Source organism: Bos javanicus, chromosome 5 (assembly GCF_032452875.1).
Source record: "Bos javanicus breed banteng chromosome 5, ARS-OSU_banteng_1.0, whole genome shotgun sequence".
Taxonomy (NCBI): Eukaryota; Metazoa; Chordata; class Mammalia; order Artiodactyla; family Bovidae; genus Bos; species Bos javanicus.
In genome coordinates, this window is record NC_083872.1 from 6,323,386 (window position 1) to 6,346,353 (window position 22,968).

General features: G+C 39.7%; 2 protein-coding genes and 1 pseudogene across 11 annotated transcripts in view; all 3 read right to left on the reverse strand.

Moving 5' to 3' along the window:
• BBS10 (Bardet-Biedl syndrome 10) overlaps nucleotides 1–18,353 on the reverse strand; it is a 39,364-nt gene extending 21,011 nt beyond the window's left edge. The window contains exons 1-2 of one of the 4 annotated variants that reach the window (XR_009736276.1): nucleotides 14,139–18,353; nucleotides 11,342–13,553 (exon numbers count right to left, since the gene is read on the reverse strand). Coding sequence is in view for 3 of the 4 variants with exons in the window: in XM_061415569.1 (XP_061271553.1) it covers nucleotides 11,573–13,553; nucleotides 14,139–14,323 (2,166 nt within the window). In the remaining variant the exon portion in view is untranslated. Of the gene's footprint in view, nucleotides 1–10,237; nucleotides 13,554–14,033 lie in introns of those variants that run through there. The other 3 variants (XM_061415569.1, XM_061415571.1, XM_061415570.1) reach the window with 3 other exon arrangements.
• Nucleotides 3,643–3,739, reverse strand: LOC133248967 (U6 spliceosomal RNA; annotated as a pseudogene).
• A 700-nt stretch (nucleotides 18,354–19,053) lies between the features above and the next one.
• The window catches only part of OSBPL8 (oxysterol binding protein like 8), a 166,368-nt gene continuing 162,453 nt past the window's right edge, over nucleotides 19,054–22,968 (reverse strand). For all 7 annotated transcript variants that reach the window (XM_061415563.1, XM_061415561.1, XM_061415562.1 and 4 more), the window contains one exon: nucleotides 19,054–22,650. In XM_061415563.1, the coding sequence (XP_061271547.1) occupies nucleotides 22,518–22,650 (133 nt within the window). In that variant the 3' untranslated portion in view covers nucleotides 19,054–22,517. The remainder of the gene's footprint in view (nucleotides 22,651–22,968) is intronic.

Below are 22,968 nucleotides of genomic sequence, written 5' to 3' on the forward strand. Positions count from 1 at the left end.
TTACCAAAACCTCAGTCTCCTGACAAGTTCACACACCTTCTTCCCAAGGACAGCTTAGCTGTTTGTGATGTGGAGCCACTGGCCTTTCCATTTCTCTTTGTGGGCCTACTTCGTGACTGGTGGGATGAGTAGAGCCTGGGGAGAGAGTTCAGCCAGTGAGCATACAAGCCCTGGCACACGGGAGGTCATGGTAAGGATACCAAGTAATTTCAATCGGGGAGAGAGTTCAGCCAGTGAGCATACAAGCCCTGGCACACAGGAGGTCATGGTAAGGATACCAAGTTTCAATCGGTCTTTGCTGCTACTTCATCTGACACTGGCAACAAAACACTGGCGATGTCTGTGGCAGGAAAGGGGTTTTAGGAGACTGAATAAATCACTCCCCCCCACTGGGATGCACACATGGGGGTCAGGTTGAAGGAGACAGAAACCGCAGAGTAACTCCCTCTGATGCGTATACTGGACCCGAGGGCCTAACATGCTACATGGAGCAGGCGGGTGAATGCTCCACCTCTGAGTCAGACACATGGTCCCAGCAGGGCCTCTGAGGGTGAAGCTGACCCTGCTTCCTTTCTCTTAACCAAGGGAAAGAAAGGGAGTGCTCAGACACCCACCCGCACTTCCTCCACCCAAGTTCACCAATCTGGCAAGTCCGTTCGCCTCCCTGGAGGGGCAGTGAGTGAGACAAGAAGCTAAGAGAAATCTCAGCCAAGGTAAAAAATAACTCATATATTCATAGATGAATATGAATGCATTTGTATTTGATTTTATAAGCAGCACAATGAAAAATATGCCTGGTAAGTGATTCATAGGATTAGCTGGTTTAGGCAGAATCATCTAAAGGACAACGTGAAGGAAAGTGGGAAGAGAATGGGCCACGAACGCAAGAGGAAAAGAAAACAAATCACAACAGGCATGTGAAAATTGGCTCAATATTGCTAATTACCAGAGAAATGCAAGTCAAAACCACAGTCTAAACTATCACCTCACACTGGTCAGAATGGCCATCATTAAAACGTCTACAAATAACAAACGCTGCAGAGGACGTGGAGAAAAAGGAAGCCTCCTACACTGCTCGTGGGAATGTAAGTTGGCGCAGCCACTATGGAAAGTAGCATGGAGGTTCCTCAGAAAACAAAAAACCAGAGTTTCTATATGATCCAGCAATCCCACCCCTCAGCTATTTTGTCCAGAAATTTTTCCTGGACAAAAATTTAAAAAGATACACACACACCTATGTTCACAGAACCACTATTCACAATAGCCAAGACATGAAAAGCACCTAAACGTCCAGCAACAGATGAGTGGATAAAGACACGAAACATACACACAATGGAACACTGCTGCTGCTACTGCTGCTAAGTCGCTTCAGTCGTGTCCGACTCTGCGGCCCCGTAGACGGTAGCTTACCTGCTACTCGGCTATAAAAAAGAATGAAATAATTCTCTTTGCAGAAACATGGATGAACCCAGAGATTATCACACTAAGTAAAGTAAGAGAGAGAAAGACAAATATCATATGATATCACTTATATGTGAAATCTAAACTGCGACACTGGTGGCCAGTGGCTGAGACAGCACTTTCACTACCGAGCGCCTGAGGTTCACAGAACACAATATTCAAACGGCCCCAATTTTGTCTTCACTACACAGTTCATTTTGTTTCTTCAGATATATACATATATATGTGTATATATATATATGATCTCTTATTTCACTTCTCAAAAGGGTTAGAATAAAATATTGCAAATAACACAAATATATAAATTGACCTTTTCCCCCCTAAAGTGAAAGTGAAAGTTGCTCCGTTGTATCCAACTCTTTGTGACCCCATGGACTATACAGTCCATGGAATTCTCCAGGCCAGAATACTGGAGTGGGTAGCCTTTCCCTTCTCCAGGGAATCTTCCCAACCTAGGGATTGAACCCAGGTCTCCTGCATTGCAGGCAGATTCTTTACCAGTTGAACCACCAGGAAAGCCCAAGAATACCAGAGTGGGTAGCCTATCCTTTCTCCAGAGGATCTTCTTGACCCAGGAATCAAACCGGGGTCTTCTGCATTGCAGGCAGATTCTTTACCAATTGAGCTATCAGGGAAGGCTTTTCCCCTCTAAATAACCAACAAAGTCTTCTCAAGGAGCAAATCAGATAACGCCCTTATCAAGTTATGCACAGGTTATCATTTGCTAATGTTCTTGTAGGCATTACTATCCTGGAGGATTGTGTAAGAAACCCTGATTATTAAGACTAGGTATACTGCAAGTTAATGTAAATTTTAAGACATATAATACAAATTAGAATCCAATACAGGAGTTTAGTAAGTACAAAATGGTATGTAAATTGTGACAGAAACACAGGTAAAGTCCCAAGAAGTTTTACATAAATGTACTTCTGGAATATGTATTAAGATTGTATATACTATGGGGTCCCCTTTTTAGAGAAAACAGACATTTCTGTTGCTGCGGTAAGGATTTCCCAATAGCGGGGGACAGAATGGAAACCACTCTGAATTCACAGAGTACACCCAGTTACTAACTAGATATATTTAATCTGGGCATAAGAACCTTGATTGCTATAATCATTTGTGAGGCTTTCACCCAGACATTTGTCTATAATAAGGTCAGGCATTGCTGCCTGGTGATTTTACCTGGCTCTAAATACAAACATCCAAAGGAGTAGCTGTAAGTGATAGAGACTAAAAAATTATGTGTTTTTACTACACTGTTAAAGTGAGAGTGTTAAGTCACTCAGTTGTGTCTGACTCTTTGCAACTCCATGGACTGTAGCCCACCAGGTTCCTCTGTCCATGGAATTCTCCAGGCAAGAGGATTGCCATGCCCTTCTCTAGGGGATCTTCCCGACTCAGGGGTTGAATCCAGGTCTCCTGCATTGCAGGCAGATTCTTTATTGTCTTAGCCACCATGGAAGCCCTTACTATACTGTTAACCTAAGCATAAATGTGATTCAACCACAACATGTCATCAATCCATAGGCTACAGGGAGGCTTTCTGCACAGACTTCGAATAAAATTTCCTACTGAGAGCTGCTCTTTAAAATGAACAAATGACTGTTTAGAACAGAGACATGCTAAGTCACCTGGAGGAAACAGAATGGCTTCCAGGATGGTAGAACGTTGCAGTGATTTAGTATTTTAAGAAAAAACTGGGTGCGTCAGTTTAGGTAGTGTTAGACACAAAAATGGAGTCATGGAGGCAAATCCAAATGTCGGTTGGATCTCTGGGATCACTGCCCAGGAGGAGGGAGACTTAGTCAGTCTTTCCATTGGTCCATTTGTCTTCATTCATTCACTCATGCATTCATTCAGTGAACTTAGTAGAGTGCCTACTTGGCTAAGCAGTATCCTATGTGCTGGAAATAGGGAAGTGAAAAAGTCCACGTTCTCACGAAGTTTATTCTAGTGCGGAAAGCAGTCATTGTGGAAAAATAAACACACACACTAATAACATTAGATGTGTGCTTCAAAAAGAGCTTACCAAGGTAGGAAGGTCATGGAGAAGGAATATGTTTAGACTGAAAAGTCAAGAAAGGTATCTCTAAGGAGGTGACAAGAAAGCAGAGATACCTGAATAAAGTGAGGAAGTGAGCCATATGAAGATCAGAGGGAAAGAGGTGTTGTTGTTTTTTAAATATGGAACTCTTCACGTCATCCTTGCACAGGGGCCAGGCTAATCTTCTCTGTATCGTTTTAATTTTAGTGTATGTGCTGCCAAAGTGAGCTCAGAGCGAGAGTTTTGTGCATCAGAACAGCAAATGGAAAACCTGGAGGCTGAGACGGCTTGTGTGTTCAAGGGATAGAAGGAACACCGGTTTGGGTGCTCATTAGTGCTGCCTGCCAAGAATTCTCTCCTCTTCCAGGAACAAGGTGGGACGGAGCCACCTGGTTCTTCTGCGCATGGGTTAGCACCGTGCGACTAATTCTGGCCAGTGAGTCATGAGTAGAAATGCCATGTGCCACTTCTGAACACAGCCAATGAAAGACCCTTTAGATCTCTTTTCTCTCTGTGGCATGATGACTGGTAAAGTTAAAGACAGAAACTGGTCCATCAGCCCTGATCTAGGAGTGAGGAAGAAAATCATGTGGGGTCAGAGCTCCTAGCTGACCTTTAACAGCTATGTGAGGACATTACTATGCACTGTGTCAAGCCTCTTGAGACCTGGAGTTCTCTGTTACCTCAGTATGGCATAACTTGTCCTGACTGACAATGTAACTGGTGGGGAGAAAGCTGGAGGGAGAGTGGTAGGGGGTAAGATTTAAGGATAAGCAGGAGACAGAACATGGACAGCCTCGTAGACTATGAAAAATCTGGATTTCACTCCGTGTGAAGGAAAAACCTTTGGAAGACTGAGCAGAGGGATGACACGACAGGATTTGCATCTTCAAAAGAATCATTTAGTCATGTAGGGAAGCCCTTGTTCATGAGAAATACATACTGAGGTATTTAGAGATACAACTTGCTTTCAGATGGTTCAGTAAAGTGTGTGTGTATGCACACACTCATACATGAACGAAGGGTTAAATGGTAATTGGTGAATTCTGATGTAGGGTTTGTGCTCTTTTCTCAACTTTTTTTGTGGAGTTAAAATTTTTTTACATAAAAAGTTGGGGGTAGGGAAATCAGTCTAGGATAAAATGCAAGGTCTTGAAGCAAGACCCTTAGGAAGCTATGGCGGGTGAGATGAAGTGACTGGCGGCTGGAAAGGCAATCCTGAGAAACGGGCGGATTTGAAATCTACTTCATTTGTGGGGCAGTGGGATCTGCTGGTTGGCCGCAGGATGTGAAGGTAAGACTGGAGTCCAAACGGCTCCAGGTTTTTGTTCTGACTGAGTGGGAGATTGGTGATGCCACTAACTGGGATGGGGCAGCAGAGCAAGAACCAGGTTTAGAGAACGTGAAACAGTCATCCTGTTTTGGACATGTTAAGGGTAAGCATCCATGTGGAGACTGGGTTGGGAGGTGGATAAATGAGTTGGTAGGTGAGAGAAGAGGTTGGCTGGAAATGCAAAATTTGGAATCATCAGCATGTGGTGGCACCCAAGTTATAGAACTAAATAGAAACCCACAGAAAGCAAGTGTAGGTGAAGAAGACCACGACTGAGCACTGGGGAACTGGAGCATAACTGGCTGGGAGGGGGCTCATGCGGTTAATTTGATTTCTCTTGTTCTCATTCCATGCTTGCTGAGCAACCACCTGATTATTACTTGACTTCCCACATATAGGTCCGATGGGTCAGATGGACTTGGAATGATCTCGTTCCTGGGACAGTTCTTATTGTAAATAAATTGGTCACACTCACAAGTGTGGTTAGATTCAGTCCCTAAGACAGAGCCATTCTCGGCAGCCTGACAAAATCTGATGGTGAGTCTACATAAGAAGCCAGACACAGCACTGGAAATTCTCTGAGGAAATGAATGCCACACTGCTTGCTGGTACTTCTTTGGCTCAGAGTAACCTCCTGAGAAAGACTGTTTCCAGAATTATTGCAAAAACTGCTACCCAGTTATGGCTAAGAGAATATTCCCTTTTTGACTGTATCCTTTTTTTTTTTTTTTTGCTGTAAAAGCACTGATCCATTAGTGTGTATCTCACATCATTCTTCTTCTGTCATGATCTTGCATTTCCTTAGGTCAGGATCCTTATTTTAGCTATTTAAGGGGCATTCTATATGTGTGTGCTCTAAATTTATTTTTTTTAATTTTATTTCATGTCAATAAGTAGCATTCAAATGGCTCAAAAATCAAAATGCCATAAGGTATACACTGAGAAACCACCTCTTCCCTATGCATGTCTGTCACTGTCCCTAATCCATTCAGTTTGTGGATCCATCTAGATTTGTATGTGTGCTTAGTCACTCAGGTATGACCTAAATCAAATCCCTTAGGATTATCCAGTGGAAGTGAGAAATAGATTTAAGGGCCTAGAGCTGATAGAGTGCCTGATGAACTATGGACTGAGGTTCGTGACACTGAACAGGAGTCAGGGATCAAGACCATCCCCATGGAAAAGAAATACAAAAAAGCAAAATGGCTGTCTGGGGAGGCCTTACAAATAGCTGTGAAGAGAAGCGAAAAGCAAAGAAGAAAAGGAAAGATATAAACATCTGATGCAGAATTCCAAAGAATAGCAAGAAGAGATAAGAAAGCCTTCTTCAGCGATCAATGCAAAGAAATAGAGGAAAACAACAGAATGGGAAAGACCAGGGATCTCTTCAAGAAAATCAGAGATACCAAAGGAACATTTCATGCAAAGATGGGCTCAATAAAGGACAGAAATGGGATGGACCTAACAGAAGCAGAAGATATTAAGCAGAGATGGCAAGAATCCACAGAAGAACTGTACAAAAAAGATCTTCACGACCCAGAGAATCATGATGGTGTGATCAGTGACCTAGAGCCAGACAAGCTGGAATGTGAAGTCAAGTGGGCCTTAGAAAGCATCACTACGAACAAAGCTAGTGGAGGTGATGGAATTCCAGTTGAGCTATTCCAAACCCTGAAAGATGATGCTGTGAAACTGCTGCACTCAATATGCCAGCAAATTTGGAAAACTCAGCAGTGGCCACAGGACTGGAAAAGGTCAGTTTTCATTCCAATCCCAAAGAAAGGCAATGCCAAAGAATGCTCAAACTACCACACAATTGCACCCATCTCACATGCTAGTAAAGTAATGCTGAAAATTCTCCAAGCCAGGCTTCAGCAATATGTGAACCGTGAACTTCCTGATGTCCAAGCTGGTTTTAGAAAGGGCAGAGGAACCAGAGATCAAATTGCCAAGATCCGCTGGATCGTGGAAAAAGCGAGCGAGTTCCAGAAAGCATCTATTTCTGCTTTATTGACTATGCCAAAGTCTTTGACTGTGTCGATTACAATAAACTGCGGAAAATTCTGAAAGAGATGGGAATACCAGACCACCTGATCTGCCTCCTGAGAAATCTGTATGCAGGTCAGGAAGCAACAGTTAGAACTGGACATGGAACAACAGACTGGTTCCAAATAGAAAAAGGAGTTCGTCAAGGCTGTATATTGTCACCCTGTTTATTTAACTTACATGGAGAGTACATCATGAGAAACGCTGGACTGGAAGAAACATAAGCTGGAATCAAGATTGCGGGGAGAAATATCAATAACCTCAGATATGCAGATGACACCACCCTTATGGCAGAAAGTGAAGAGGAACTCAAAAGCCTCTTGATGCGAGTGAAAGTGGAGAGTGAAAAAGTTGGCTTAAAGCTCAACATTCAGAAAACAAAGATCATGGCATCTGGTCCCATCACTTCATGGGAAATAGATGGGCAAACAGTGGAAACAGTGTCAGACTTTATTTTTCTGGGCTCCAAAATCACTACAGATGGTGACGGCAGCCATGAAATTAAAAGACGCTTACTCCTTGGAAGGAAAGTTATGACCAACCTAGATAGCATATTCAAAAGCAGAGACATTACTTTGCCAACAAAGGTTCGTCTAGTCAAGGCTATGGTTTTTCCAGTGGTCATGTATGGATGTGAGTTGGACTGTGAAGAAGGCTGAGTGCCGAAGAACTGATGCTTTTGAACTGTGGTGTTGGAGAAGACTCTTAAGAGTCCCTTGGACTGCAAGGAGATCCAACCAGTCCATTCTGAAGGAGATCAGCCCTGGGATTTCTTTGGAAGGAATGATGCTAAAGCTGAAACTCCAGTACTTTGGCCACCTCACGCGAAGAGTTGACTCATTGGAAAAGACTCTGATGCTGGGAGGGATTGGGGGCAAGAGGAGAAGAGGACGACAGAGGATGAGATGGCTGGATGGCATCACTGACTCGATGGACGTGAGTCTGAGTGAACTCAGGGAATTGGTGATGGACAGGGAGGCCTGGCATGCTGCAATTCATGGGGTCGCAAAGAGTTGGACACGACTGAGCGACTGATCTGATCTGATCTGATCTTAGTCACTCAGTTGTGTCCAACTCTTTGCGACCCCATAGACTGTAGCCTGCCTGGCTCCTTTGCCCATGGAATTCTACAGGCAAGAATACTGGAGTGGGTAGCCATTCCTTTCTTCAAGGTATTTTCCCGACCCAGATATCAAACCTGGGTCTCCTGTATTGCAGGCAGATTCTTTACCGTCTGAGCCAGGAGGGTTGGTACTAATCTCTTGCTATTTACAAAGCTCCATCCTAGCCTCACTCCCCCCAGTGCTGTGATGATGGGAAAAACATATTCTATTCCTTTTGGAAGGGAATGAGTAATTTCTGATAAAAGTTCAGGCTCAAATTGAACTCTTCCCTGTCCGTTTTAGTCTAAAACATGGATATCGTAACATTTCCAGTGTAACATGGTTAAACAACTCTTTGGCTAAAGCCATTGAAGGATGTTCAACTATTTAATGCCTATTGTTTTGGGAATAAAAATGGATTGTGCTGGCCCAATGAGAAAAAATAAGGGGTTCGTAAAAGTTATTGGGGAGAATGTGTTTGTGGAAGGTAGACTGACATATAACTACAGAAAACAATAATAAAAACCTCAGTTGAGAAGCTTTTCTCTCCCATGGTATAGCAGATTCTGTTTTCCAAAGATAGCTGCCTCAGCATATCTCATCCCACATGCTGTTCCTATAAGGTGACATCGACATTTCCCATTGAGTGGTGGGGCCTGTGTTCCCTCCCCTTGAATTTCAGCTGACCCTTATGGCTGCCTGAACCGACAGAATACAGTGAAACTTGTCCAGCTAAATCCAGGCAGCTCTCAGAACCATGAGAGGCAATGATACAGTGATTCAAATCAAGTACAATTTGAATAAAATTTTTGAATGAATAAAAATATTCATCATGCAGCAATAAAAACAGAACATGGTCTTGATTTTAATCATCTTCTACATTTTCTTTGGTCTTCTTTAATTTTTATTCAGATTTTACTTTAGTTTTATCTATTTTTGTTGCAGGTCACCTCAAACCCTTGGTGGAAGTGGGTTTAAGTATAACGTAACCACATTTTTTGAAATGCTCTTTTATCTAACTCAGTAATGTGAACTCTCTAGTGTTATTCTGCAAAGGACAAGGATGACCCATGAAAGCTTTATCACCATTTTTGAGGATGTTTTTAATGAAAATAAAAAAGATCGCTTTGTATAGACCTGTTCTACATTTTCTGCTTCTTTCCCCTGCAAACAGATTCTTTTCCATGAAAGTTTGATAGAAATAATTAGGGCCTCATCTATGAGGACCAGAGCTCCCTAACAGACATTTATTGGCTACTACTATGTGGCAGATATTAGATTAGGTACCAAACACAAACATTCCCAGCTTACAAAGGGGCTCCTGGACCAGTGACTATTTATAGCTATAAACGCCTACCAAACGCAAGGCATGGGCATGCATGTTTTTGAATACCTTCACTGATGGAGAAGTATTTAAAACAACAGCAGCAAAATAGAGCAAAGTTATCAAGAGACCTGACAGGCAATTTAAAAAAGTGAATGAAAAAAATGATACAATAATTTTACAGTACATCTATGTATCTATGGATTTAGTATAAGAAAGAGAAATAATACATTCTCTCCATAATCACAGAAGTGAAACAGTGTTATCACATATAACATAATATGTCCAGAGTGGCTTGGCTCAGATGGTAGGCTAAGATGGTAAAGAATCTTCCTGCAGTGCAGACCTGGTTCGATCCCTGGGTCAGGAAGATGCCCTGGAGAAGGGAACGGCTACTCATTCCATTATTCTTGCCTGGAGAATTCCATGGGCAGAGGAGCCTGGCAGGCTACAATCAACCCACGGGGTCTCAAAGAGTCAGACGCAACCGAGCAACTAACACTTTCGCTTGCATATAACATAAACCTTACAAAAATACAATTTTACTTAATATAAAAGATTTGCAGGGATGGAACTTTAGATTTTTGGGTGTCACCCTGTGCCAGGCTCATGCTGATCTTATGGATCACATTTTAGTATGTGTGCCGCCCAACTGAGCATGGGACGTTACTGTCTTTTAATATATTGTCAGTCATTGCTTTTTCAAGTTTAACTGTAATGAAATTTTAAAAATTGGTTTTCTTCCACTTAATTTCAGCCCAACTGGTGTCACTACCCACTACACATTAACCTTTAAGGAAAAGCGCCTGAAGGTAGGAACCATATCTATTTGTTTACCACAGCATATTCAGCATCTGGCACACAGCAAGCACTCAAAAAGAATTTGTTGAATTAGTAAACAGGAAACACATAATTAGAACAGATTAAAGAAAACAGTTTTATTCAACAAGCCCTTGTGAATACTCGGTATGAACTTAATACTGCCTGGGGTGTTACAGAGAACTACCAAAAGTAGAAGATATTGCCCTTATTCACAGCTAGAATCACAATATTTTTTTGCATTTATAAACCTTTAAAATATAAACATTAAAAAATTCATATTAGACATAAATATAGCAGTCTCTCGGTATCCAAGGGGGATTGGTTCCAGAACACACACCCAGCCCCGCCTCCCAGCAGACACTAAAATCTGTGGATGTTCAAGTCTCTTATAAAAAATGGCACAGCATTTGCATATAAGCAATGCACATAGTCTTTGTACTTTAAATCATCTCTAGATTACTTATAATCCCTAATACAATGTAAATACTACGTAAATAGTTGCCAGTGCACCTGGCAAATTAAAGTTATGCTTTTGGGAACTTTCTGTAAATTTTTTCCCTGAATATTTTCAACCCACAGTTGGTTGAACCCATTGATGTCCAACCCACAGATCAGAGAGCCAACTGTAACCCTCAAATTATCTATTACTACTGAACTATGGCTATGCATACAATACAAGAAAGCCCAACAGATACATGAACTATCTTGCAAGCTCTTAGAGAACAGGAGAAAATGATAGTATGATTTTCATATTCTTTTTGGAATTATTTCAACTAAAGAAATGAAAATAAATACAATCCACAAAATCCTATTTATGGTAACATATTCAATGGTGCATGAATGGTGAAAAAAATCTATCCAGGCTCTAAATAAGGGGACAATTAAAGTAAAAAATAATTTTACTTATATACTGTTTGAGAAAAAAGAATGAGACTTTTGCTACAGAAATTATGAGTAGGGAAAATGAATCATTTTCAATAAGCAAATAATATTTTATGAACTAAAGTAGGATGGCATTTGGAGACTTCATCCAAATGTGAAATTATTCTATTAACTAACTATAGAAAGGCAAGGCAGAAGGGAAGAAGAGTGAAAAAAGATACAGAAAAGTAAAAGGGAGCTATGAAAAAACACTTTCCCTCCAAACCACAGACTAACTCAAGAGCCGAGACACAGGGACACTGGGGGAGAAAAGATCCACTTACTCAGATCCTGGCTTCACTCAGCCAGACTTCCTCCTCAGAACTGTTCCATAATGAATGCAGTCTACAATATTCATATCTGAACGTCTGGTGGCCTCATGTACTTCTAAAGACTTTAAAGTTCTGCTGTTTTCCTAACTAGGTTGAATTAACTTGAAAATCAGTGGTTACATGCCTGCCTTGTTTTATGGTTTGAGTTGGATTAAAACTCTGGTTAATAAAGAGCTTTCCATTTTATAGTTCCTCTTCTGAATCTTGATCATAAACTTCCTGAGGCTGTCTCTTAATATTGATTACTAAGTCAACAGTCAAAATGTTTGTCAAGCACTGAAGAACTGAAGTTAGTAATTGGTATTTACCAGCAACTGATTCCAAACCTGTTTGGTTGCTTATCATGGGTTGATTGGTTTGCAGTGCCTGGAGAGCTCTTACATATACTTGTGGAAAGCTGTAATTTCCTTTCTTAGACTTATACAAGATTTTGGGAACGCCTAAAATTGCATTGGCTATTATCCTACTAACCATGGTTTGTTCTGATTGCTGGCATTTTTTGGCATAGTTGAGAAGATAGTAATGCAATAAGATCTCAAAATTACCACCCACAGGCAAAACACAACCAGCTGGTATAGATGAGGAATAGTAACTTTGGGAAGTACACGTCTCTAGTGACTTATACCTCAGTGGTAAAATGCTGTCCTTTCTAGCAAGTTTTGTAACCTGTAAATTTTCATAAGAAATTCCCCTTCTGGTATTTTCTGGTTTTGAGTTAGCAGAATTACTCTCAATAAAGGGTTCATGGTCATCCATTATCCTCCCTTTCTTTGGGGATGAACATCTCAATGTTTCATCTGTCTGGTATGAATCTGTTACTGCCACTTTTGGTGTTGAACACAATACATTTTGCTCTAATTTGATGCTTGGAACTATCAAATTTGAACATACTTTTAAATTCGTTTGAGTTTTTGCCAGTTCACCTTTGTTCTTTACAACAGTGTCCTGATACGACCTTTGTATTGAGCTGTTAACTATTTTTGGTAACTCATTACTCTCTCTACTATTCTTATATATACAGGGACCTGAGGTACAACTTTGGTCACTGGTTTGTGTCACACAATTTAGATCAAGGTCTTTAAATGCTTGCCGAAGCATTTTAAACGCTCCATGTAAAGCATTCTCATGTTGTTCCACAAGCCCCTGCACCGGTGCACACAGAGCTATACAATGTGGTGCGAATGAACAGGTGCTCATCAAGCCAAGATGAACAAACCTTTTGGATCTAAGGATGAGGGGTTTACAGAATTTCGCCAAAGCAGTGTGAGAGAGTTCATACTGAGAAGAGGCCTCTGGTAGTACAAAGGGAGCAAGACCAATGACTCTCTGGATCAGAGAAAGTTCTTCAGATGATAAACACTCCACCACGGATATGCCATTCAGTCCCGCACAATAAATTACCAAGTCTGGTTGCTTCACAGTAGATAGGAGTAATTTTACATTCTGATTCTGTAAATGTTTCACTATTGCTTTTGTTCTTTCTGTAATCCAAAACTGAGATGTCTGAAACTGTGCTTCTGAATTTAGAGGAAACTCTGATCCAGAAATTGAAAAAAGAGGCTGAATGGTTTCTGTTACTATCACTATTCTTATGTCACCATCTGCTGGACAGTACACAGAAAAGTCTCTCTGAAGCACAAGCCCAGCTATGATCCTGGAATCGGAAACGGGAAGGCCAGTGACACCAACTTTCAACTCAACAAAACAGTCATCCACTAGCTCCAGTACTTCTTCAAACCTACTTTCACAAGCTGTACACTTGAAAACATAGTCACACATCAACTGAGACATCAAGTTGTGATTATTTCTTCCCACTCTTCCACAAAAGTATGCTCCTAAGAGCATCTCTAAAGAGCTCCTACACAATGTTCTTTCTTTAGTGCATGAAGAAAAGATGGACAAGAAGTGTCTACTTAAGTAATGGTCCATAACATAGTCTAATATTTGTGTCTGAAATGTTAGAAAAGCTTGGGAAATAAATTTCCACCGACAGCAATTTTTCCAATGCCTTCCACAGGTTTGAATATTTTCAAAAAGGAAAGAATCCTTTTCCTTGTCTGTGATCTCACGAAGTCCTCTGAGTAAATGGCAAAGAAAGATAATGAATGTTTTAGCACCATCTCCTGTTTTTCTTAGATGACTGGAAACACAGGCCACCATCACCCTGCACAAGAAAGAAAGAAAGCAACTCAGATTTTCAGAGGGCTGCCTTTCCACATCTGAATCAAGTTGAAAGCATGCTTTTACATCTATAAAATGAGAATACTATCTCCTTGATGTACTTAGTTTGTTTTTTCCCTTTTAAAATTTACTTAAATATAGGCTGAATGGTTTCTGTTACTTAAAAGGGAAAAACAATAGAACCACCATTGTGCTATTTAAAGATTCTAGGGTTGGGTCGAGCTGGAAGGAAAGGAGAAACGCTCTTTTCAGTTGTGGAATGTTCCCTAGGACAGTGCTCTAACTCTGAGCGTACACTGGTCTCATCCAAGGTCAGTTTTCTCCAGAAATAGCTCCCGAGAAGCCCTGACCGCTTTACCATCTTCCGGGTTATTGGACCTCTAGCTTCCACTGGCAGAATGGCTGGGCTTTTTCTGCTGGGCGAGAGGGAGAAGGTCAGTTTTCCCAAAGAGCAAAACCTTACGGACAAGAAGTCCAGGGAGATGAAGTGAGGTGTCCATCTGGAGTGCGGGACGTGAGTACCTAAGTAGAGGATGCTCTAAAGGGCTGCAGCCTGCGTCGCGGGTACCTGGCTATGGGATGCTCTAAATGTAGCGCCTTCAACAGGCAGCCTCCATCCCGGCTGAGCAGCACCTCGCCAGTGGGCTTGGTACACAGAACTTGCCGCCCTTCCGGCCCCAGGCAACCGCTCACGATGGTTTCTAGCACTTCCGCCACATGCAACGCCACCGTCACAGACCCCGCAGCGGCCATAGCCCCTCAGGTTCCAGCGGCCTACGCACGCCGCTTGCAGAAAACCAGGATTGCCTGGAAGGAACAGAGCGCGGGTACCACCGGAAGCGGAAGGGGCGGGTAGAAGACCGGAAGCCGGGGCAACTAGGCTTCTTGGTTGGGCGAGGGTCTGCCGTTCCGCCCGTCCACCGGAAATTGCCCCGCAGTTCGGCCAGTAGAACTAGCGGTCCAAAAGCCCGCTAAGGTAGAAAAAAGGTCGGGGCTTTTCTGAAGCTGTCTCTGGAGAGGAAGCTGAAAGCCCTTCCCCAGCTCCCTAGGTGAATTCATTCCTTTCCTGGAGGCTTCAGCTGCCACCAGATCTCTCCTTTCCCAGGAGCTCGGCACGATAGTGGAGGGACTGGGCCCTGCGGCTAGAATTCGGTTCGTTTCCAACTGCCGTCAAAAATTCGTTCCCAAACCTCTGCCATGAGCTTGTGCATATCCTGTCCACATTCTGCACCAGCGGTTTTCTTTCGCGGTGTGGGCCAGATGAGGAGGGCCTGGCCACGGTCGCCAGCTGCAGGCTTCATGCTTTCTACAGGTGGCTTTGCCGCATTTCCTGGGCTTAAGTATCAACAACATGAAATCCTCGTCACCGCAATTTTCTTTTTCTTTAGCAGAGATGATAAATGTGAGGACTTACTGGTAATCAATAGTATGCTTTAAAAACAGTGACCCAGGATTATTGCACACAATCCGACGGCAGGAAAAAAAAAATACTGTTAAGCAGAAAGAACATACTGTTTCCTACGTTAAGACACGCCCCTCTCTTTTAAGGATGAAATGGTAAAGAGCATGGGCTTAAGATTTACCCGTGTTTGTTGTGCCATTTACATCTGTGACATTCTTTGTCTCCACTTTTCTCATCTTAAAAGAAAAAATGGTGATATGTAATGGTGGCAGCGGACAGTTTAAAAAGCTGTGGGATTTGGGGGGTATTTTTTTGGCATGGTGTGTCATAAGTACTAAGCACTCAACAAAACAACATACTCAACAAATTACCGTCATGTGTCACCAGTGTAGGGACCCACTATTTCCACAAGAAAGGGATATTTTGTAAGGTTCAAAAGAATTATCAACCCAATACAACTATATAGGAGTTTGGTCAACATCAGGAAAATGACCTTTTAGATGTTTCATTGAGGTTGAACAGTGAGGGGCTATTTTCCCTATCCTTTACTCCTATGTATAGGATAGGAGACACCTGTAAGCCCTCCCATTCCTGGCAGTAAGACAAAACTAACTCGCTCTTAGCCACAAGCAACTGAGGGGAGCAAATACTGGGTTGGAGGATGAAGGAGGAAAACTAGAGGAATGATATCTTGTAACATATGTGATGTTGATGTTGACTCAGTTGGGACTAATAGATAATTTGTGGGGGAAAAACGTTTTCATGTGAGTTTTGTTATCTATGTTTATGTAAGCAAACCATTCAATATCATGGTAATCCAAGTCTATGCCCTGACCAATAATGTGGAAGAAGCTGAACTTGAACGGTTCTATGAAGACATACAAGACCTTTTAGAACTAACACCCAAAAAAGATGTCCTTTTCATTATAGGGGACTGGAATGCAAAAGTAGGAAGTCAAGAAACACCTGAGTAACAGGCAGATTTGGCTTTGGAGTACAGAATGAAGCACGGCAAAGGCTAATAGAGTTTTCCAAGAGAATGCACTGGTCCCAACAAACCCCTCTTCCAACAACATAAGAGAAAACTCCACACATGGACATCACCAGATGGCCAACACCGAAATCAGATTGATTATATTCTTTGCAAAGATGGAGAAAGCTCTATACAGTCAGCAAAAACAAGACTGGCAGCTGACTGTGGCACATCATGAACTCCTTATTGCCAAATTCAGACTTAAATCGAAGAAGGTAGGGAAAACCACTAGACTATTCAGGTATGACCTGAATCAAATCCCTTATGATTATACAGTGGGGGTGAGAAATAGATTTAAGGGACTAGATCTGATAGAGTGCTTGATAAACTACAGATGGAGATTCATGACTGTACAGGGGACAGGGATCAAGGCCATCCCCAAGAAAAAGAAATGCAAGAAGCCAAAATGACTGTCTGAGGCCTTAAAATACCTGTGAAAAAAGAAGCAAAAAGCAAAGGAGAAAAGGAAAGATATAAGCATCTGAATGCAGAGTTCCAAAGAATAGCAAAGAGAGATAAGAAAGCCTTGCTCAGTGATCAGTGCAAAGAACTAGAGGAAAACAATAGAATGGGAAAGACTAGAGATCTCTTCAAGAAAATTAGAGATACCAAGGGAACATTTCATGCAAAAATGGGCTCAATAAAGGACAGAAATGGTATAGACCTAACAGAAGCAGAAGATATTCAGAAGAGGTGGCAAGAATACACAGAAGAACTGTACAAAAAAGATCTTCACGACCCAGATAATCAAGATGGAGTGATCACTCACTTAGAGCCAGACAAGCTGGAATGTGAAGTCAAGTGGGCCTTAGGAAGCATCACTATGAACAAAGCTAGTGGAGGTGATGGAATTCCAGTGGAGCTATTTCAAATCCTAAAAGATGATGCTGTGAAAGTGTTGCACTCAATATGTCAGCAAATTTGGAAAACTCAGCAGTGGTCACAGGACTGGAATAGGTCAGTTTTCATTCCAATCCCAAAGAAAGGCAATGCCAAAGAATGTTCAAACTACCATACAATTGCACTCATCTCACACGCTAGTAAAGTAATGCTGAAAATTCTCCAAGCCAGGCTTCAGCAATATGTGAACCGTGAGCTTCCAGATGTTCAAACTGGATTTAGAAAAGGCAGAGGAACCAGAGATCAAATTGCCAACATCCGCTGGATCATGGAAAAAGCAAGAGAGTTCCAGAAAAACATCTATTTCTGCTTTATTGACTATGCCAAAGCCTTTGACTGTGTGGATCACAATAATCTGTGGAACATTCTGAAAGAGATGGGAATACCAGACCACCTGACCTGCCTCTTGAGAAATCTGTATGCAGGTCAGGAAGCAACAGTTAGAACTGGACATGGAACAACAGACTGGTTCCAAATAGGAAAAGGAGTGAACCAAGACTATATTGTCACCCTGCTTATTTAACTTATATGCAGAGTACATCATGAAATGCTGGGCTGGATGCACAAGCTGGAATCAGGACTGCTGGAAGAAATAACAACCTCAGATATGCAGATGACACCACCTTTATGGCGGAAACTTTCCTCCTTGGAAAGAAAGTTATGACCAACCTAGAGAGCACACTGAAAAGCAGAGACATTACTTTGCCAACAAAGGTCTGTCTAGTGAAGGTTATGGCTTTTCCAGTGGTCATGTATGAATGTGAGAGTTGGACTATAAAGAAAGCTGAGCGCTGAAGAATTGATGCTTTCAAACTGTGTTGTTGAAGACTCTTGAGAGTCCCTTGGACTGCAACGAGATCCAACCAGTCCATCCTAAAGGAGATCAGTTCTGAATCTTCATTGGAAGGATTGATGCTGAAGCTGAAACTCCAATACTTGGGCCACCTGATGCGAAGAGCTGACTCATCTGAAAAGACCCTGATGCTGGGAAAGATTGACGGCAGGAGAAGGGGACGACAGAGAATGAGATGGTTGGATGGCATCAGGCCTGGCGTTCTGTGGTCTGGGGGGTCGCAAAGAATCGGACATGAATGAGCAATTGAACTGAACTGAATGATAGCAAGGTTTTTTTTTCCTTATCAATCACAAAGGGGTTACTTGATTTGAGCAACGGACTATTACAAACATTTAAAAGTAAAGTGCTTTGATCAGAGTTCTGTTTAAGTGTACAGTGGAAAGAGAATGGACACTGAAGTCAGACCTGGATTCAAACTTGGGCTTGCTATCACTCTTATTATGTAGCTTTCAGAATGATGTAACTTCTATGAGCCTCAGATTCTTCATCTCTAAAATCTAACTTCCATTTATCTGGAGGTTATTATGGGTATTCAAGAAGAGTGAATGTAAAACATCATGTAAAGCATACATTAGGGACTCTAGCTGTTAAATCCCTTCACCATCATTCACAACTACTCCCCAAATGACTTTTAACTAAAAACTCATTACTAGTTTTTAGTCACCATGTTATATTCAAAATCATTTGATCAGTTTGCTCTTTTTAAAAACTTTATTTAGAATGCCTAGTTGAAGTTAGCATCATTTTACAGATCATTAGAAAAATTCAATTCTTTTGTCTCTGCAAACATTTATAGTAGGTTAGGAGTAACAGATTAGAAATGTAATACATTACAAAACAGTTGCCTATGACTATCTGTACATTTACTATGCACCTTAAGGAAAATAACTTGACAGTGTGCTGTACTTACACTGCAAATAACATACTTTTATTCTGTTTTACAAAACTGACCAGTGTTTGAATTTATAAATGATCATTAAACAGGATATTTAACTTAGATGTATAGTTAACATGCTAAAAAGTAAAAAATTTCAACTGAAGTTGTGTGGCTCATCAGTTCAAATGTTTCATGGCATTTTTTCTTTAAATTTAATATTGTAATTCTCAAATAATTTTTCATGATAAATTCAGAAAGAAAATTTTCTAAATATTTTATAAAGTATATTCACATTCATTTTGTCATGGGTTTCTTGTGGCTCTTCTAAATATGTTAATCATATTAAGGAGACACTGGTCCTATTCAATTTTAACAGTCCATCTTCAATTAAAACTGTAACAAAACAAACAGCATGTTAAGAGTGACAAAAAGTAAATTTAATATACTAAATTCACACTATAGGTACACAAAATAAAACCAAATTACATAATAGTGGCAGGGTACAGGTTAAAGAATCTTTTTCCACGTAGTCAAATAAGATAGAAGTTCAAATGTAAACTTAGTGATCTGTGTGGGATTCCTCCCCTCTCAGCTATGGTTCAAATTGGAAAATTTGGTATAAATGCTGATTTTAATATTTCTGTGCATTTAACATAATTCAAAATCATCTGCAGCATCATGCATGGCTCATCAAATGTCATTATCACTGTATGTCAAACAAAAACCCCCAAATATATTCACTGTTCACTGGAAATGTGAAACACTGGAAAAAATGGAATTTTACACATTTGTTTTCTTAAATATTTGACCAAGATATTCTTCAAAAAGTTAAAACTGCCTTCTCCACATAATTTTGTGTACATATGGCACAAGTTGACATCCTAAAACAGTGTGAATTCCATCGAAAAGGCACTGTTTAACAATACTCAGAATAATCTGACAAGTCTAGTTCAGTGATGTCTGAAAGTGAAGAATATATTTGAGATAGGTAAATGGACAAACTCTTATAAAAGTATGGCATTACTGTTTAAACATACTATAGCTATATAAGAGGAAATAAAGTGACACAGAGAAATGACCCTTTTATGACAATTAAGCCTATAAACACTTTGAATCATATTACAGTTCTGTAACACAAAAATGACAAAAAATTATTTTCTTAAAGGCACAAAAGCATGAATACTAAATGAGAGCTGTATTTTACAAGGCCAGCGTTTTCAATGGAATGGTAACACAAATTACACTGTACCTTTGTAAGTAATACCAAAAAAGTAGTGATAGGAAATACAAATGAAATATCTACTGCTGAAACTTACTTATATCACACACCCTAATTTATTGTCTTTTCTTGGGCCAGCTACATCTCACTAAATGGTGGATAACTGAAGGCATAGTATATTTAATAACTAAAACAAAAATGCACATGTCAATAACTATTACTTATTTAAATTTTTCAGTGAAAAAATAAAATTTTTGATTAAATGAAAAAAAGAAAAAAAAACTGGTTATAGGTCTTAAATCCTAGAAACCATCATGAGACTCTCAGATAACTGGGAACTGTAAATCATAATTTTTATGAGTCCATGTGTGAAGGAAGATTAATCTCAGGTAGAGAACATTCAAAGTCAATTACATACATGGCTAAATACAAAGTTCATTATGTGTTTTAAAGGATTCACATACTAAGCCTAGTATAAGAACTGATCTAAAACTAAGCCACCAATTCCTGAGTTTTGTATTCAGTTCACAGAAAGGAACTCATATAACTAAAAGCGTAAGACTATTAGATTAGACATATGCTTTTAGTGTATAAGAAACAGCATGAGTAACCCTGCTCTTTCTCATGAAATAGTTTTTGACTCCTGGGATAATAAGAACCCATAACATTTGCCCTAACAAGAAAAGTTTTAAAAATAAAGAAAACAACTCCCTCTCTAGTCTTAGAGGATAACCATACAAATAAAACACTAAGACCAAATGAAAGTAGCATACAAGTAGATAAGCCTAAAGCCCCAAAAGGGAGTTTACCAACAAAGAAACATTAAGTTTTCAGGGTTTAAAGATGAAATTATTATTGTGATCAGCCAATCAACTTATATAAATTAATTCTAATTTAAGCCATAAAAAAGGATCGAGTTGTACAATATTTACAAAATATATATTAATGAATAGGCAGTTGAGCATAATATTGGTAACAGAGAGTGAGTACAAAAATGATATCAACAAGTATGAAGTACAAACAAAAAACCCACCTGTTTAGTGTAGTCATACCTATGCTTATATTGGGTATAGGTATATCTTATTTACGTATAATCTATTTAAAAAACATTTTCACAATTATTGTTTTGCCAAAAATACATGAGGAATGGCTCCTCATAAAACCTAAGGAGACTAAAGATCACTATATTGATTAGGAGGAACAAAGCAGGCTCTTCTTATCATTTTCAGCTTTTAATAATTTAGTAATCTTTCCTTTATTGTATGCTTAGCATGGCATAAACATTGACTATAACTTCACTAGTATCTCACAGTCTCTTCTTAGTCAAGGGCAAATGTAGCCAGAGCAATTATTTCCTCTCTGACCTTCATTTTCATTTCAAAATCTACTTTTGGAATTCTAAGATACATAAAGTAAAAATATTAAACTGATAAAAAATTTAGGGAAAATGTTTGCCTGAGCCTGAACAAAAGGAACCTTGAGGAACTGTGGTTTTGCCACAGACTGCAGTTACTGAAAGCAGAGAACAGAGAATTAAACTTCGGAACTTGATGCTCTTCTTAGATGCTCAACGTATTGCACATTTTAAAGAAACCAATTTTAAAATGCATAATTACCACCACACTAAGTGTCTTTTCTTATCACTCTTCTCTTATTTGGCTTTTGAAGTAAAATATGGGAGATATATGTATATATATTTTCTATTCTACTGTTTCACTGAACACACCAGAATCTAAATGAAAGCTAAAGAAAGGTTTTCATAATGAAAAATCACGATTATCAGCATTTTATATGCCCTACAAACATCTCTAGAATTTAGCCTATGTTATTGGACCAACTGAGTTTAAAAAAATAAAAAAGGACAGCAATCAGGTTTGCCCACACTTTTTTCCAGCAAGTGCTTAAGTGGGTATTATATACGTACGATAAGAAAGATAGAATCAATAGATCCAAGTAGCTGCATACCAGTTTTCTGCTGTTGATATACACATATTTATACTTGTATCTATAAATATTAAATTCTAGGGATTAAAAAAATCTTGTGTAAACTTTTGAAAAAAGCAATTTGCCACTTTGTCTCAATTTGACCACACATTTTGTTTGTTTTCTGTAAGAAGACAGTCGAGCTGAATGCTTTGGAAATGATCTTTTTTTAACAGTACAGTGTTTTGAACTATTTATGCCTAGTATCCCATTATTTCCCATTCTGTAACTCCTTACTGATAAAAGTTTTGTGCCTGTTTTATGAAGAAAATAGATTGTTACATATATAAGATCGATAGTATTTTTGTTATGACTGACATTAATGCTGTATATTTCATTACATGAACATACCATAGACTACAAAGATTACTGTTAAGGTATATATAAGACACAATTGTGTATACATGTGGATTTATTATACTCACATGTAGACACATTCTGACAAAAGCTAGAAACGTTCTGGCACTTAACACATAGTTCACTTTAATAATCAAATAGAATAGCTCTTGTTTCAGGTTAAGGATAAAAGGTATGAAAAATCAACACTTCTACATTTATTTCTAAGGTTTTCAGTTTTATAAATATTGTGATGTTTTAATAAAGACCAAACCAACTTCAACATTGGTCCCAGGCCAAATCTGATCATTCCAGTTCATTAACTCAATTGTAAAGGACTTCTACTTAAACATGAAGTTTATTATGACTTGAAGCAAAATCAGGAGAAAAATGATGATGTAGTCTTTTTGTTGAAGAAAATAATCCGTGGCAGGTGTGCTTGAAATTAAATGATTTCGAAGAGCCATAATATTTCTACAAAAATAAGGAACAATAAATGTAATAATTACTTATAAAAAATGATAGCAGAGAAATCACAATTTGATATATGGCCACATAATTCAACTGTATAAAATTCAATTGTATCCAGTTCCAACAGTTACCACCCCCTGAACAGGGAACTGATCATGCTATGTGGAAGCACTAGTAGGTTTTGCCTGAATCTGTACTGCACACTGTACCAAATGTATGACTTCATGATGTGTGTTAAGCATGGTTTCCCTGATGACTGTGGGTAAAACATCTGTCTGCAATGCAGGAGACACAGGAGATGCAGGTTTGATCCCTGGGTTG